The following is a 15,022-nucleotide window of genomic DNA, read 5'->3' on the forward strand; positions in this document are numbered from 1 at the left end:
GGGCACCTTTGCCGATTGAGGATTCCGGCCTTTCTCTGGTTAAACTCCGTCTTCTTACAGTATCATGAAATACAAACAATCTTCATATTCATATACTTGACTATGGATTCCGACGATACCTTCGGAAAATTAAAACTCTTTCTGCTTTGTTTATTTCAAACATTTAACAAGGCTGAAATTATTAACTGTTACTGCACAGTTTAATTGTCTGGTAAATACAACTAATATCAAACATTTATGAATTGATTATACGATTTTTTTTATGTTTCTTTCAACAGAGTCGACTTAAGCACATCGATTAGTGCGTTTTCGACGTAGAATTATGTCTCACGGCAACATATATAGGGGTACAAACTGTAAAACCGAAAGCATCGAGAGCGTCACGAATATTGCCCACTTTTAAAAGTTCTGAACTCAGTTAGTTTCCAACGGATTCCGTTTATTTTTAAAGCAAAAATAATATACGAAACAAATACGGAAAAATATATCGCTTCACACCATTAAAATAATTAACCCTAATCGAGTGTATTTCCAAAGCTATTGCAAAAAATTATTGACATAAGACAAGCTGTCGTAATTCTACGTTAACCTTGCGGTCGTTTCGTATAAACAACCTCTTCCACTTTTTTACACACCAATTCTTTCCAGCAAACATTCATTTACTGTTTTCTGTTCAGCAAATAGTTTTGCTGTATTTTCGCGAATCACTGAATCGATTACTGGTTTTCAGTAAATTGATCAATGCAATACCGTGCTGGATCGAAATCCGTACACCTAAGCACCTGATAATCTTCGACTGTCAATATAAAATAAAATAATCTTAGATCTTCGACTGTCAATATAAAATAAATCAATATAAACTGACAGGTTTAGTTATAGGTCAACTTATATTCTATCACTATTTTCCAGCAAAATGATTAAATTCACTGCGAAACTCGAAAAAATAATGTTTAAATAGAACATGTTTTGAATTGAAATCCGTACACAGTTTTTTGTCTGAATCAAAACCCGTACTTTTTTGAATCGAAATCCGCACACACGCGATATAGACTGGATCAAAGTCCATACAACAATAAATCAAACTCCGTATAGATGAAGAAGTACAAAAATTAACATTTTTTATTTATAATTTATCTTTAAATTACCGAAAAAGTATATTTGAGGATCAACTGGCTCCTAAAGTTTCACACGGTTTTCTAATTTTTGATATCAGCTGAAATAGTGCAATTTTCGTAGCGTAGCGTAGTAACCGGAACGCCGGAACCTCTCGAAGCTTCCCGGTACGACTTTCCCTTGCGCACCTCAGTCACAGCTCGTTTAAAATTGTTTGCCGTATATTTATACTTGTTTTTTTTTTCATTCTATGCTGAAAACAACAAGAAAGTTCAACAATATATGCATGATACACACGCTGTACGGATTTCGATTCAAGCAATTAACAAGAATCAAAATCCGTACGGCATATTTTTCGTTGAATAAATACAACTTACACTATTTATTAGACAATATACAGCTCGAAAATAACAAAGACTTACCTTTTCCATCAATTTTAAAAAGATTCACAGAGTAAAACACTTATATCCCACTTGAAAATCGTTTTTATCTGAAGAACGTTTCCTTAGTAAATTCTCTAACGATACAACGAAATGACAACTGAAACCGATACACGATTGATTTTTCATTTTTAATATTTTTATTTCATGGCCTACCAGCGCATAGTTTAATTTAACAGAAGGCCAACAACTCAACGGATATGTACATGTAAGTATCATATGAATTTTCACTTTTATAATGCTTAAAACTTAAGAAAAACATCAAGGTGTACGGATTTCGATACTGTACGGGTTTCGATCCAGCACGGTACTGGTTTACAGCAAAAATAAAATTACTGAACGAAATTCAGGAAATTTTAAAACTGAATTACAGTAAACTTTTGAAAAAAAAAAGCTGTGATTCAGTAAACAAGTGGTTTGCTAATACACTTTCAGCAATGTACTTATAATTACTTACTTATGCTGTACCATAAAGAGAAATTTTGGTGTGGGGATATCAATAAGTCGTACACTGAAAGAAATCGACACGACATTATAAAGTGTTTTGCACTTGAATTCGCCCTACTGGTCAAAACATATAGAATTCATAAGCGAAACACTTTAGAATAATTTATCGGCAACACCTCATTTTCAAAAGGAAAACACTTTCATTCCTCGTGTTATGACATATAGTGTTTGGATTTTGAATCTCAAATGAATGTTTACCGAGCTCCGAATGATTTTTATTCGATTTTAAAATGAAAACATGAAAATTATTGCGTATAATAAAACCTTTGTTTTATTTATAAAATTTGAATTTTACTATAATAATTCATCATAAAATGTAAACTTTCCTTATCTGTTAAAGAAGCCTGTAAAGCAAACAAAGAATTTTTTTTTTTAATAATTGATGTTTAAGTAAACAAATACTTGCCCCTAGCGTAAAGATGATTTCATCAGAATCTCTGTGATCTTGTGCTGAAAGAACGAAATAAGATTAGATTTCGATTCTTTTACGTGACATAAATCACTTACCTTGTAAAAATTTAAGATCGCCATTTTTCTACTTTTCAGCACAAACATCACTTCATTTGACATGTAAAAACAAAACAAATAAACTGAAGGTGTTTGTTTCACTCATCCCGTGCAAATCTTACGGGAGAAGCAGAGTACCTTCTATTTTATATATACGGCCTAATGGCTCGTAATAAACAGAAGGTCGAGTTTCGAATCGGAATGGAGCATCAAGGCTTTGCTTTTTTAATCTACTTATCTGCAACTCTAGCAACACTGAGAAACGGAAACTTATCTTTCTGCAAAACTGCGTTCCGACACTTCCGCCAAAACGTCAAACTTTGGTTTATTTCTTTCCGTCACTTTAGTTTGGTTAAAGTGGACACATTTTATTAAGGTTCGAAAAAATAAATCTTAATAGTGGAAATTTACGGATACATTCACCCAAAAAATCATTTAGACATGTCGCTGAAGGCTTTGCCTCAAGCTAAGAATCGGATTAAGTTTAAAATTTATATTGATCGAACAAGTTCATCCTCTCCTAACCTTTTGCGATTAGCGGTGCTATGTTTTGATAAATAAAAAGAAATAGTTTCCGGAGTTTACCGATAGTTTTTCAAGTTGGCACGTCCAATGCTTTGATTTATATGATAGTGATTACTAGAAATCAATTTAAACTAAGAAAATCGTTTTGATTGCAGATAACTCACCAAAATGGTGCAACGATTGACGTTGAGAAGGCGTTTGTCCTACAACACCAAGTCTAACAAACGACGTGTGTAAGTATTCTTTTTGCATATAAACCCGCACCAAAATGTCTTGCTTGGTTGACTATGCACAATGATTGCTACCATCGAATTATTTTGAAACTATGATGATATTTTGATGCTACTATTTGTGCTAAAACAATATATCCTTTTGCCTGCTGATATCGCTTATCGATTTGCAGCACTTCTATCGGATATTACAACTAATTGACAATGATCGAGCAACGCACTGGCGCGGGGAACACTTAGCATAGTTTTTGCTACCATTGATCGACTATTTTGCTTAGTTTTTCAATGCTACAAACTGTGCAATAATAATTGCTAAACATTCTTTTGCCTGTTGATTGTTTCCAGCTATGAACTTTCAACACTTCCATCGAATGTTACATTTGGTGTTCGGAAATTAGAATGTTATGTAAGCCATGAATCTGTTTCATTTGCAGTGTTCGCACCCCGGGTGGACGGTTGGTTTACTTGTACGTGAAGAAGCAGCGTACGGTCCCGAAATGCGGTCAATGTAAAGAGAAGCTCAGCGGCATTAAGCCCTCCCGTCCGAGTGAGCGTCCAAGGATGTGTCGCCGGTTGAAAACCGTCACCCGTACCTTTGGTGGTGTTCTCTGCCACCGTTGCCTGCGTGAACGTATCATCCGTGCATTCCTGATCGACGAACAGAAGGTCGTCAAGGTTCTGAAGGCCCAGCAGCTCGGCAAACCGATTAGCAAGCCTCCGAAGATTCCGAAGGCCCCCACTACGGCTGCTGCGACCAAGAGCAAGTGAAACGGTTCGGTTGGTCAGAGTTCAGTGAAATGTATGCCGTGTAAGTTATAAGAAAACATTCTGTTTAATAAAATTCAGGCGGACGAGAAGTAAGCAAACACAAAAGGACAGTTTCTTGATCCGAAGGTTTTGAGTGATAAAAATTAGGACGTCATCTTTAGTGTAAGCAGTTGATAAGTCCAAAAAATCCATTTTATTCTTTTTTGACAAATTAATTACGCAAACGTAACCCCTAACCTAAAAACAAATAATATAACCCTCTACTAAAATTTATTTGGAATGATCAGACTTTTAATCGTATCATGTGTTTTCGTCATATGGTTCCATATGTACGATTCACTAACCCAATAGTACGTAGAAAACTAAATCTACTTAGTGCCTCTCATCTAAAAATATTTTGGAATTATCAGTCCTTTCATCATATCAAAGCTGTTCCCGTCAGGATGAACAGTGAAAGGTTGCGCAATGTTGTCCGTTTTGACCAGCAAATATCCGTATTCATCAATTCCCGTTACTATGCCAGACATTTCGGAACCCTTCGCATCTTTCATTGTCACCGGTATATCCTGGTGAAGCCAATTCTCGTAATACAAGTCGTACAAATGCTGCATATCCACTTCCCCACATTGAATTGCATCGTACAAACGCTCGATTTCGTTGAATATAAGAGCCAAGGTTTGTTCAATCCTCAAGCAAGGATAGTTAGTATTGTTTTTAGCGTTAAATTCTCTTATGAGATCATCAATGCACCCGGTCGGGGAAGAATTGTTAACGTTGAGTCCACAACCGATATTGACGACGGCTTGGTCACTATCAAAACGCGAATTGATGATCAGGCCTCCGATTTTGACGACTCGATTGGCATAGATGTCATTTGGCCACTTAAGCCGAATGTCTAGCTTATCGCAATTTGCAATACCGCGAATTCCCCGTACAACTGCAACCGCCACCAAATGCTGAATTAATGGTAACCGCTGACCAAAGGGACTGTTTAGTGGGACGTGCATTTGTAGCGAGAACATGGCGCATCCTTTCGGGCTCAGCCATTGATTTTTACTACGACCTACTCCACTTGTTTGTTGTCTTGGAATTATAACGAATCCGTGACAAAGTTCTGCATGGGAAATGATAGTCATGGCACTGGTTGCCACTGGTAAATAAATTACTAACTGTCCAATGTGGGAGCTTTTTAGGTGATTGTAGTATTCGACGGTATCAAAATCCTCTGGGGTTTCATGCACCAGCACTGGTTGCATCGTCGAAGATGGCTCTAAACAGTCGGTTAGGTCTTTGCAAAACATTAAACTGAGATCTCCTGATTTTACTGGGTTAACTGTTTGGGAGAGAAAATGTAGCTTACGACGACTATTACCAAGAAAGTACCCATTTGCATAAGCTGGGACATTCGGTGGTATCGCCAAGTTTATCTTAATTCCGAATTGAGATTTCAACAAATCGCGGAAAAAATCCAGATTTGATTTAGTGTTGCTTGTCAAATTTGAACTATTTGGCGAATCAGCAAATGCAATTTCGCTAAAGACAGCTTTGCCTCCTGTTTTGAGGTCCGTCAACGACACAACACTTGGCGAATTATTTGTTTTTTCCCAAAACAGCTCATCAAATTGTGCTTCACGAGTTGCCCCTTGGGTATCTCTCAAGGTAGTCACAAACTTTTTCCCACTTGTCGCTGCGTCTCGTTGCAAGGCATTCTGCGGTAAGTTGTCCGCTTTCCATTCTTTACAGGATAGTACAAATGACTGTAAGTTGGAACATACACTCATCAGTTTTCCACCATGTAGGAAAAAATCCAGAAATTCTTCAGCCAAATCACTTTCAACTGCTCCGTGAACGAGAAATAGGTTTGTGCTTTCGGGCCATGTTCTTGCCTTAACTTGATGCTTTGTGACGGGATATACGGTGTACTCGTTTACCGCTAGAACGGTCCGGAGAAAACTGACGAGTTCTTGTTGTATTGATTCAACATTCGAATATATCAAAACGTTTGGGGGCTTAGCGTTCATCATATTTCCAGTTGTAAATAAAGACGCTCTTGAGGAGTGGATAAAACGTGGGAGTTTTAAATGCTTGGTATAGATAGGAAATAGATTAGATAAACCTGCAAAAAGAAAACAAAACAATATGAGTCATATAATTAAGTATTGTTGATTAAACATTAATTACCTTTCGTAACACAAATCACCATAACTTGTACTTAAATTTGACATAGAATATGAAGGTTAAATTTAACTTTAGTACCGTTACAGTCGTAAACCATCTTATAACTCTTTAACACAGGATTTAGCTCAGCTAAATGCAAATTAAATGCTGTCGCCACATTTCAGAAACAATAATGAAACGGAGTATGGAAACGATTATCAGCTAATACGTTACGTCAGCATGTTAGTAATTATGTTGCTAGTGCAACCCCCTGGCAGAGTCTATGTTTTCGCCATGGCGTTTGGAGTGACTGACAAGACTGAACCGACGATTCGACGTTCTGGACATTTGTGTTTGATCCGTTCGTAGGTGGTTCACGTTTGTTTAACAGTTCGTCAACTAGTGGAAAATTCTCTAATTCATCTGAAGGCTTACAATAATGATCTCATAAAAACCATTAGCAATGCAGAGAATTTGTTTGTATAAAACTCTTTCCAAGTGGAAGTTCTGTATATGACTATAAAATATTCTAATAGACAAATTCAATTAAGAGATTCTTCAACCTCCAGTAATAGGGAATGTTTTTGAGAATTACCAAACTTAACTAGTCATCTATAGGTATGGACTTGCAATTACGTTTCCTGCATGTTGGTTACAGGCTTTTTAGGTCAAAACATTCTAAAACACGATTGTGTATATCAAGCACTCTATTTCCCACCTAACGCTACACTAATCGAACTCCGGAAATCCCTTCTCGTCCAAATCTTCCATATCGCCAAACTCATTCTCATCGTCGTCCTCGTCGAAAGTAATCTCCGTTTCGGTTCCTTCCGTTTCCTCGAACTCGCTAGTAGCGGCGGAATCAGTTTCTTTCGCCTTGCGAAAATTGCTCAACACTATATCGGTGAGAATATCTCTGCACTGTTCGTCGAAGCGGGGTGGCAGCCAGCCCGTTTTCTCGTTACACGTAACTCCGGTCTGTGGAGTGGGAATTTTCTCCAACATCTGCTGTATCCGGGGAACTTGTACATCACAGTACTGGTAGAAAATAATTCTCATCTGTGGCAGAGTGTCCATTGTAAAAATCGCGCTGCTTTCTAAAGCAACTGTGCGCGTTAGACTAGCCTTGGTCGTATCGCGTGAGTTTGAGGCCGGGTTCGCGAAACGCATGCACGGTTTTATAGGGTTTTGAGTTCTTTTCACCTTAATTTTATCGTGTAGCGCGCCGATGGCGCGAACGCGAAAATCCAACAGTTGGTAATATCGAGACTCAAAGTGATTACGGGGGTCATAACCAAAACGCACCCATGTTCCACGCCAAGGACCATTCAGATAGTATAAGCCCATAACCGGTAAAATGTATCGTACGTCGTCTTCGCTGAGTTGCAAAGCGCCTTTCAGAGCTGCTTTAGTCCAAATGGGTCGATCTTCGAAACTGTTGCTGATCAGGCGAATAGTTTCTTGTTGAACCTGTCTTTGTTGAAGTGCTTGTGCAGCTAGGGGATTTGGTCCGGTGGGTAACGGATCGGTCATGTTAAATTGTAGATACATTCCGTGTTTCGTTCGACTAGGCCGAGATTTTTCTCCACGGCTCAATTTGTTTGGGGCCTTTTCCTTGGCTTTAAAAATGCACAGCTGGGCCGTATCATATCGACTGAATGAAATTGGTGGCAGAAAGTATGGAACATTCGAACAATTTTCCTTTGGAATGCTAGTGATAACTCCTTTTGGAACTAACTGATTATAAATGCACTCCAATTCTCCGGCTTTGTTGGGTACGGCTGGGAGCAGTTGAAAGTCGCACATGCTCTCGAACCTATACATCAAATTGACATGGCCAGCTATTTCTATCGAACTAACGTGAATATCGTTGGGTTGGTTTCGTTTGCGACGAGCTTTAATTTTGAGAACCAAGCCGGCTGTTGCATGACGATCTCCGAAGGCGGGTTTAGAATACATGGATTCGGGCCGGAAGCGTAGTTCAAGTCTGCGTTTTTCCGATGCTATTGTCTGCAATCAAGCAACTTCTTGAAGTTGTACAAATCTAAAATTTTATTAGGATAACGTACCGTACTGAGCTCTAGATTACCTCCGAAAGAAGCCATCATTCGTTCCGGATTGCGCACTATTCCAGGGTATTCGATGCATACTAATTCTCGTTGCAGATTGTGCTTATGGGCGTTCAGAGGGCTGAATTCCATGTTATGAATATGGGAAATAGAACACTTCTGGCATCGAAATTATATGGCCGAGGGTCAAAATTTCAAGCCGGTGTGAAGAAATTAATCAAAACATTAGTACATCGAAGCCAGAAATGCCAGATGTTTTTGAAAAATGTCTTCAACTGCTCGAAAACCCGGCAAAAAGGTGCTCGAAATCTGAAAAAAATCTATCCGTGATCCAAAAAAATTTTGCTCGCGCAGGCAAAAGTTTGTAAAAATCTGCACACATTTCAAGAAAATCTGCGCAAATATAAGGAAATCCTGACAAAAATCTGCAGAAACGTGGAAAAACTGCAAATATCTGCAAATCAATAAATATCTGCACACGGACTCCAAAAATCTGCATTTTGCAGACAAATCTGCACATTTGGTATCACTGATCGTAGCATTCAAAACAAATGGTAAGTACACGACGATTTAAAACTCATCAGAATCGAAAAGGAATAGTTGTCTACACTCAGAATCATTATCCTTCAAGATATATGTGAAAAATTACCTGAATGTTTCTCATCGAACTTTTACGCAATTGAGTTTAGCTATTCTCGAGTTTCTGATTTTCATATGTTAGTTAAATGAGCGCATTCCCTTAGCAAAACCTGATTTTCTTTTCAAATTTCATATCATTGTCCTTCGATTTTTAAATGAAGAATAAAAATCACCTTAAATCGGTTGAATGACAGTTGGTACATGGGCGAATTGTCATTGTAGCGATTTCGAGCAGATTTCAAGTAGTATTAATTTGTGATTTATAAACCGAAGGACAACGATAGAAGTTTTTTTAAAATCACGCGGCTCTTTCAGATGATAAATAAACTGATATAGCCAAACACGAAAAATTTTAGGGAACTTCTAATAATGCTTGTATTAGTGCATTTGACAAAGTCAAATAATTCATTCATTAAAAGAACAAAATGATGTTTAAATTATTGCAATGATTTCGGAAGGCTTATGAAACGATATGATTCTGATTTGCTTTAAGGTGAGTTTCTTTGACCCTCTCTAGTGAGGTTTGACTATAGAGCCAACAAACTAAAAGTGTTTGTGAATAAACTTTTAGAACTTCATGTTAGCTATGAAATGAAATCCATGTAAAGATATTCAAACCGGTTTTCACATAGGAATGATTTATGAACAAACTTGAACACCGATTCATCCACGCCTAGTCTAGTTTCATATATACACTAAAGTCGCTTTTTACGCGGGGGATACGTGCCGCGTAAATTCCGGAATCCGCGTAAAAAAAAAACGCGTAAATTCCGAAATCCGCGTAAAAAAAACGCGTAAATTCCGGAATCCGCGTAAAAAAAAACCGCGTAAATTCCGGAATCCGCGTAAAAAAACCATCGTTAATTTTGCATTCCGAGTGAAGGGGAACCGAAATCCGGGCAAAAAAATACCGCGTAAATTCCGAAATCCGCGTAAAAAAAACCACGTAAATTCCGGAATACGCGTAAATTCCGGAATCCGCGTAAAAAAAATCGCGTAAATTCCGGAATCCACGTAAAAAAAACCGCGTAAAAAGCGACCTTAGTGTATTTTACACCACAGATTGAGAAAGCTACATTTTGATTTGAAGTTTTGTGCTAATGCAAACTGATAGACAAACTAAAATTTTAATTCAATGTTTGATTGCGTTTATGTTTGATGCTTGAAAAATGCACGAAAAAATTTTTAAAAGACAATCTATCAGAAACTCCAACTAGCGACCTTTTTAAAACGGTGCCTGCAAAGGTTTTTCACAAATAGAGTTATCTAGCTTGAACTACATGCATGCCACGAACGTTATTCCCATACATTTTGCTTGAAACTGTTGTTCTCTGGTTCTCTGATTCGATTGTACGTCAAAAGGCTGTTAGTGCTCTCGAAATCAGAGTCCATGTGTATATAGCTAAGACAAGACGCGACAGCTGGCTTCTTATTTTTGTTTTCGTAACGGCCGTCATCCCCGTCGAAATTTTTTTGAACGTTCCATACCGTTGATGCCAGAATGATTATTTTTAATAACTTCTGCAGGTCAATGAAAATAAAACAAATTAAAATTGCAAAATATAGGCGAATAATACTCAATTTTTATATATTATTTTATGTTCAATAAAGCATATTTCTACTATTATATTTTCTCTTCCTAAGTTTCTTGGTACCCAAATTTTTTCTTCCTAAGTTTCTTGGACTTCACCCGAAATAGTAAAAAACGAATAATCAATGCATTTTTAAAGTTACAACAGTGAAATACATCACTCGGTAATATCATGTACCTTGCATACTTTTGCATTAGTATTTATGAACAATTATAATAGCTAAATTATGACTCTCCAGCATCACTGCTTTACAGTGAAAAGTAACCTCATTGTATTTTCTACGTGACGATTGCGTTATCGGATTCAGCCAATCAGCAGCCGGTTCAAATTGGTTGCATGTTACGGTGACTAGCTGTCGCGTCTTGTCTTAGGTATATAGAAACGCGCAAAGAGAAAATCTATCGTTTCGGCAACACAGTTTTTGTGCCGTTTGTTGCCAAGAACTATACAGTTCTGTTTTTCACCATGCATAAGCGAATATAGTTTTTTGAAATTCTTCACAAGGTACACAGCTTTGAAAGATTACACCAGTGATGATTTGTTAAATTTAGGTGAACCAGTGTACAGGTTTAATGTTGGATTAAAATGTGTAAGTAAAACTTCGGAAAACACATATTCTTTATTACGCTCAATTACAACACTTTTCATCCACTCCTAACATTATCACCTTGTTTATTTACATTGCTCGATTGGTACCCTCGTTTGACACTGATTTGGTTCTTTTGGTTTCATCTTTGCGGGACTCTTATTAGAAACATAGACTCTGCTCGAAATAACCCTTATTTCAATATTGATATTCAAATAGGGCAGAGAACTTAATTTAAGCGGTTTCTGCAGCCTTCTGTGTTATAGACCTTCCTATCTGCGCTAGTATTAGTGGTCGATTTCACTCATACAAGTTTAATTTTGATTGCAAATAATCAACACGCTGGTAATAACAAAAAATTACCTCCTGTCCCGAGCTTTTATTCAAGTTGTAAGCCGATTTTTAGTTTTATTTCATCTGGTTTTCCACTAGAACAAAGTTTGTTAAAACAGATAACACTGATGAACTAGGATTCATAAGTGCAATATTTTTCGAAATTGAATATCAGCTGATTTTTTGGTTGAAAACAAATCGATTTTATTAGGATACAGACTAAGCCTGTATTGGTGAGATCTGGCGTAGAAAGCTCTATGAGACGAAATACTCGAAATGTGTAAAGTGAAATACAAACAACAGGATATCAACTTGTTCACTATCTTTTCCTCTGTCACCACCTGTTTTAAGTTTTCAAAACTAATTAAGGCAACTTTAGCAACAATAAATTGAATTTCCCAATCGAGGGACACTATTTTAATCACCTCGAACCAATTTTAAGCGGTTTGCATCTGCATTCCAGGCGATTTTCTTCAGCACTCAAGCGGCGCCAGAATGGTTGATTTTTGATTCCGTCGATGAAATTATTTGAGTTGAAGGCCAATTAAAATAAGCACCACTGACTGAGTCGTTCCTCAACCTACATATTTTTAAAACTCTTCACGCAAAAAATCCGTGCAAAAATCTATACAGCACAAGAAACCACAATTTCAACACTAGGGCCATCATCATCAGCGGTGGCTTCTGGAAACAGTCGCTGTGACATGGGTATGGGTGGAACCTTTGTTCTCTATGAAACCAAAGAATTTACAGTAAAGTTCTTTTTTACACGATTTTACGTACCGTGCAAAAAACCGTGTAAAAAAACCGCGTTACTTGGAAAAACGTCGTAAAAAAACCGCGTTATTTGGAAAAACGTCGTAAAAAAGAACCGTGTAAAATAAAACCGTGCAAAAATGAAAAATGTGTAAAAAACAACCTACTATAGTCAGTTACCGTTACTGTTATTTACTGTAACAATTTTACGCGAAGACGAAAAATCGTGCAAAAAAAACCGTGTAAAATAAAACCGCGATATTTGAGAAAACGACGTAAAAAAAAATCGCGTTATTTGGAAAATCGTCGTTAAAAAGAACCGTGTAAAATAAAACCGTGTAAAAAAACCGTGTAATAAATGACTTTACTGTATTGTCTTTGGAGCAAAAATATCATTTCCCGGTTGCGAACGATAGTTTTGCTGTTTTTAGAAGTTTTATTCAATCAAGGGGCAAGACAAAGTTTATATATTCTAATGAATCTGCAATATTTAATGTTAGCAGTTATTTCTATGCATGGTTGCCAATGTTCCAGTTTAAACTGGATTCCTCCAGTTTTTTTCAAGTGATCCAGTCGAACAGTTTATTCCCAAAATCTTCCAGTTTTTCGGATATTTGCCAGTTTTATCCAGTTTTTTATTCACTGAAGCTCCGATTGATTTTCGAAAATATTTTTAAAACGTAAATATTGTAGATTGATAAACTATTTTGACAATTCTTAACAGCGTTCTCAGTATGGTATCTTCTCGCACAAAACACGGTCAAATTAAAGACTGCATGAAATGGTTGAGATAAAACCAAACAAATAGATTTTACTGGACCATGAAAAAAATTTCTGTTTATTTTCTGTTGTGTAGCAGTTGAAAAATTATTAGAAAATTAGATACCAAAAGATAGCGAAGTCAGAAATAATTGAAATTTAAACTTCACTGATGTAACGGAAGAAAATGTTGCTCTATTTTCTTAGTTTTGAGATAGATTGATTGCGTAATTTTAAATTGCACTGCTGTTAGAGGAAATTTTTCAGTCCATAATTTTAACAAAATGTAAGCCCAAAACAAAACAGTTCTGATTAAAATTAGTCGTTTTTTGCGAAGAGTTATCTCTTTATTTGCCTTATAAAAAACTGCACTACATTCAGTCCCCATAACAGAACAATCATTTTTTTGCTTTTTTTAAATTTATTTGGAATCCAGTTTTTTCTTCAGCCTTTTTCCAGTTAAATCGAAAATTTTATTGGCAACTCTGTTTCTATGTCTGCACCTTTATACTGAAACTCTTTGCCGTCATTTTTTTCAAGATACCAACAATCGAGCCTTTGGCATCCCTATACCGAGTAACAGTGAATGACAATGAACTCATGTCCTGGGCTTAAATTAATTTGTGCCCGCTGTCAGCAGTAAGATAAAGATGTATAAAAAGAAGCGGTGATATGCTATCTCGTTTGCACATATGTTGAGATGTTAGCCCTTGGAACATGGCGTGATGCCAAAGGGGTGCCAACAATATCGTCGGTGTCAGGCCTTAGACGCGCCTATGCTTTTGCACTGGGTTGTATGTGACTTTTTTGTGGCTCCATTTCCATTTCGAACCCACCGTGGTTCCAATATTCTGCTTGTTATTTTTCAATCATATAATAATGGCGTCTTTTCATAGGCCTGGTCGGTGTGGTTTGTAAATAACAGAGAAACGAAACATATCTCAATATATCAACTTATATCAACGAATAAGCATAACATCAAATGTTAATATTTAAAGGAACATTCATTTGGATTGTACAAATTGGTGAATTGTTGAAACGATATATTTTCACTACAATAAAAATTTTTGTATAAAATTTCATACATCATCATGTAGTAGCGAGAAGTGCTTAATAATTCAACCTCAGACCTTATGGTGTCATTTCTCCCGTGTGACACAGTCAAGAAACGAATCACTGCAAAGCAGTTGAAATTTCATAACTTAGAAACCCTCAATTATGCAGCACGGAATACAGACAGATGGCCTCACGGACAACCCGGTCAAAGTACGATAACTGGATGGAGGCAGCTTTTACAGAGCTGAAATTCATATTGATTTAGTTTTTCAACTTGTTACACACCTTCCGTTGATACACTGCTATTATTGTTGGTTTTTGTCTCTTCAGTACGTTGTAAAATGGTTGAAATTTTTGTCATGAATAAAAAACATTAAAATGGGTAACTTATAATAGAAAATTATAATGGACTGAATAGATGATTTTCATATATAGGAGTCTATACCCCCCTCTCCTTTTGTTATTTTGTCCTGGTAGCACTTTAAATTGTAGTATAAAACTATATCACAGACAAACTGTGCTGCTGTTCAAGCAACGACATTGTTCGAAAATTCTGTGTAAATTTTTAAACGAAAATATGTTATAAATCACTTGTACACTAGCGCCGCATGGTGACCTTATTGCTGCATCAATTTTTTTTTCGCAGGTATACGAGACTGGTGTCGCTGGTAGCATTATCTGATTACGCATTGCTAATACTAAAAAAACTTTACACATGTTGGGAGCTGAGCTTGGACCCTAATCTGCGACTGTAACTTTCCTATGGCATCTCTAGTTTTTTACCACAGACAAACAGACATGCCACTATATGAGGATTTCTTTGTCCAGCAAAAAACGATTATTTAGGAATTTTGTTTAGTAAATAGCAACGCCGCTGGTGCCGCTATAAGTTAAGACAAATACTACAAGGTATACAGCCCTAGGGGTTGTATGGAATGGTGACGTAGGACTAAATATTTAATATATGCTAAACTAAATATTATTA

At 36.8% G+C, this 15,022-nt stretch overlaps 3 protein-coding genes across 3 annotated transcripts; 1 reads left to right on the forward strand and 2 right to left on the reverse strand.

Moving 5' to 3' along the window:
• Positions 1 to 2,857: 2,857 nt before the first annotated feature.
• LOC129730503 (60S ribosomal protein L34) lies at positions 2,858 to 4,195 on the forward strand. The gene is made up of 3 exons (XM_055689872.1): positions 2,858 to 2,943; positions 3,248 to 3,325; positions 3,757 to 4,195. Exons 2-3 carry the CDS (start codon positions 3,261 to 3,263, stop codon positions 4,088 to 4,090), a joined length of 399 nt encoding a protein of 132 aa, XP_055545847.1. The 5' UTR covers positions 2,858 to 2,943; positions 3,248 to 3,260; the 3' UTR covers positions 4,091 to 4,195.
• A 73-nt stretch (positions 4,196 to 4,268) lies between these two features.
• On the reverse strand, positions 4,269 to 6,817 carry LOC129730501 (biotin--protein ligase). Its single transcript, XM_055689870.1, has 2 exons — positions 6,272 to 6,817; positions 4,269 to 6,206 (listed from the first exon to the last, which is right to left on the reverse strand). The coding sequence occupies exons 1-2, from the start codon at positions 6,291 to 6,293 to the stop codon at positions 4,477 to 4,479; spliced, it is 1,752 nt and encodes a 583-aa protein (XP_055545845.1). The 5' UTR covers positions 6,294 to 6,817; the 3' UTR covers positions 4,269 to 4,476.
• A 119-nt stretch (positions 6,818 to 6,936) lies between these two features.
• Positions 6,937 to 8,606, reverse strand: LOC129730502 (general transcription factor 3C polypeptide 5). The gene is made up of 2 exons (XM_055689871.1): positions 8,317 to 8,606; positions 6,937 to 8,257 (listed from the first exon to the last, which is right to left on the reverse strand). The coding sequence occupies exons 1-2, from the start codon at positions 8,446 to 8,448 to the stop codon at positions 6,977 to 6,979; spliced, it is 1,413 nt and encodes a 470-aa protein (XP_055545846.1). The 5' UTR covers positions 8,449 to 8,606; the 3' UTR covers positions 6,937 to 6,976.
• Between the last annotated feature and the right edge of the window lie 6,416 nt (positions 8,607 to 15,022).

Source organism: Wyeomyia smithii, chromosome 3 (genome assembly GCF_029784165.1).
Source record: "Wyeomyia smithii strain HCP4-BCI-WySm-NY-G18 chromosome 3, ASM2978416v1, whole genome shotgun sequence".
Classification (NCBI taxonomy): Eukaryota; Metazoa; Arthropoda; class Insecta; order Diptera; family Culicidae; genus Wyeomyia; species Wyeomyia smithii.

Excerpts from the sequence above, each read along its gene's own strand:
- LOC129730503 (XM_055689872.1), top strand. The coding sequence starts at position 3,261 with ATGGTGCAACGATTGACGTTGAGAAGGCGTTTGTCCTACAACACCAAG. Across the intron at positions 3,326-3,756 it reads AAGTCTAACAAACGACGTGT|TGTTCGCACCCCGGGTGGAC; the intron begins GTAAGTATTCTT and ends TTTCATTTGCAG.
- LOC129730502 (XM_055689871.1), bottom strand. The coding sequence starts at position 8,448 with ATGGAATTCAGCCCTCTGAACGCCCATAAGCACAATCTGCAACGAGAA. Across the intron at positions 8,258-8,316 it reads GTAATCTAGAGCTCAGTACG|ACAATAGCATCGGAAAAACG; the intron begins GTACGTTATCCT and ends GCTTGATTGCAG.
- LOC129730501 (XM_055689870.1), bottom strand. The coding sequence starts at position 6,293 with ATGGTGATTTGTGTTACGAAAG. Across the intron at positions 6,207-6,271 it reads GGTGATTTGTGTTACGAAAG|GTTTATCTAATCTATTTCCT; the intron begins GTAATTAATGTT and ends TTCTTTTTGCAG.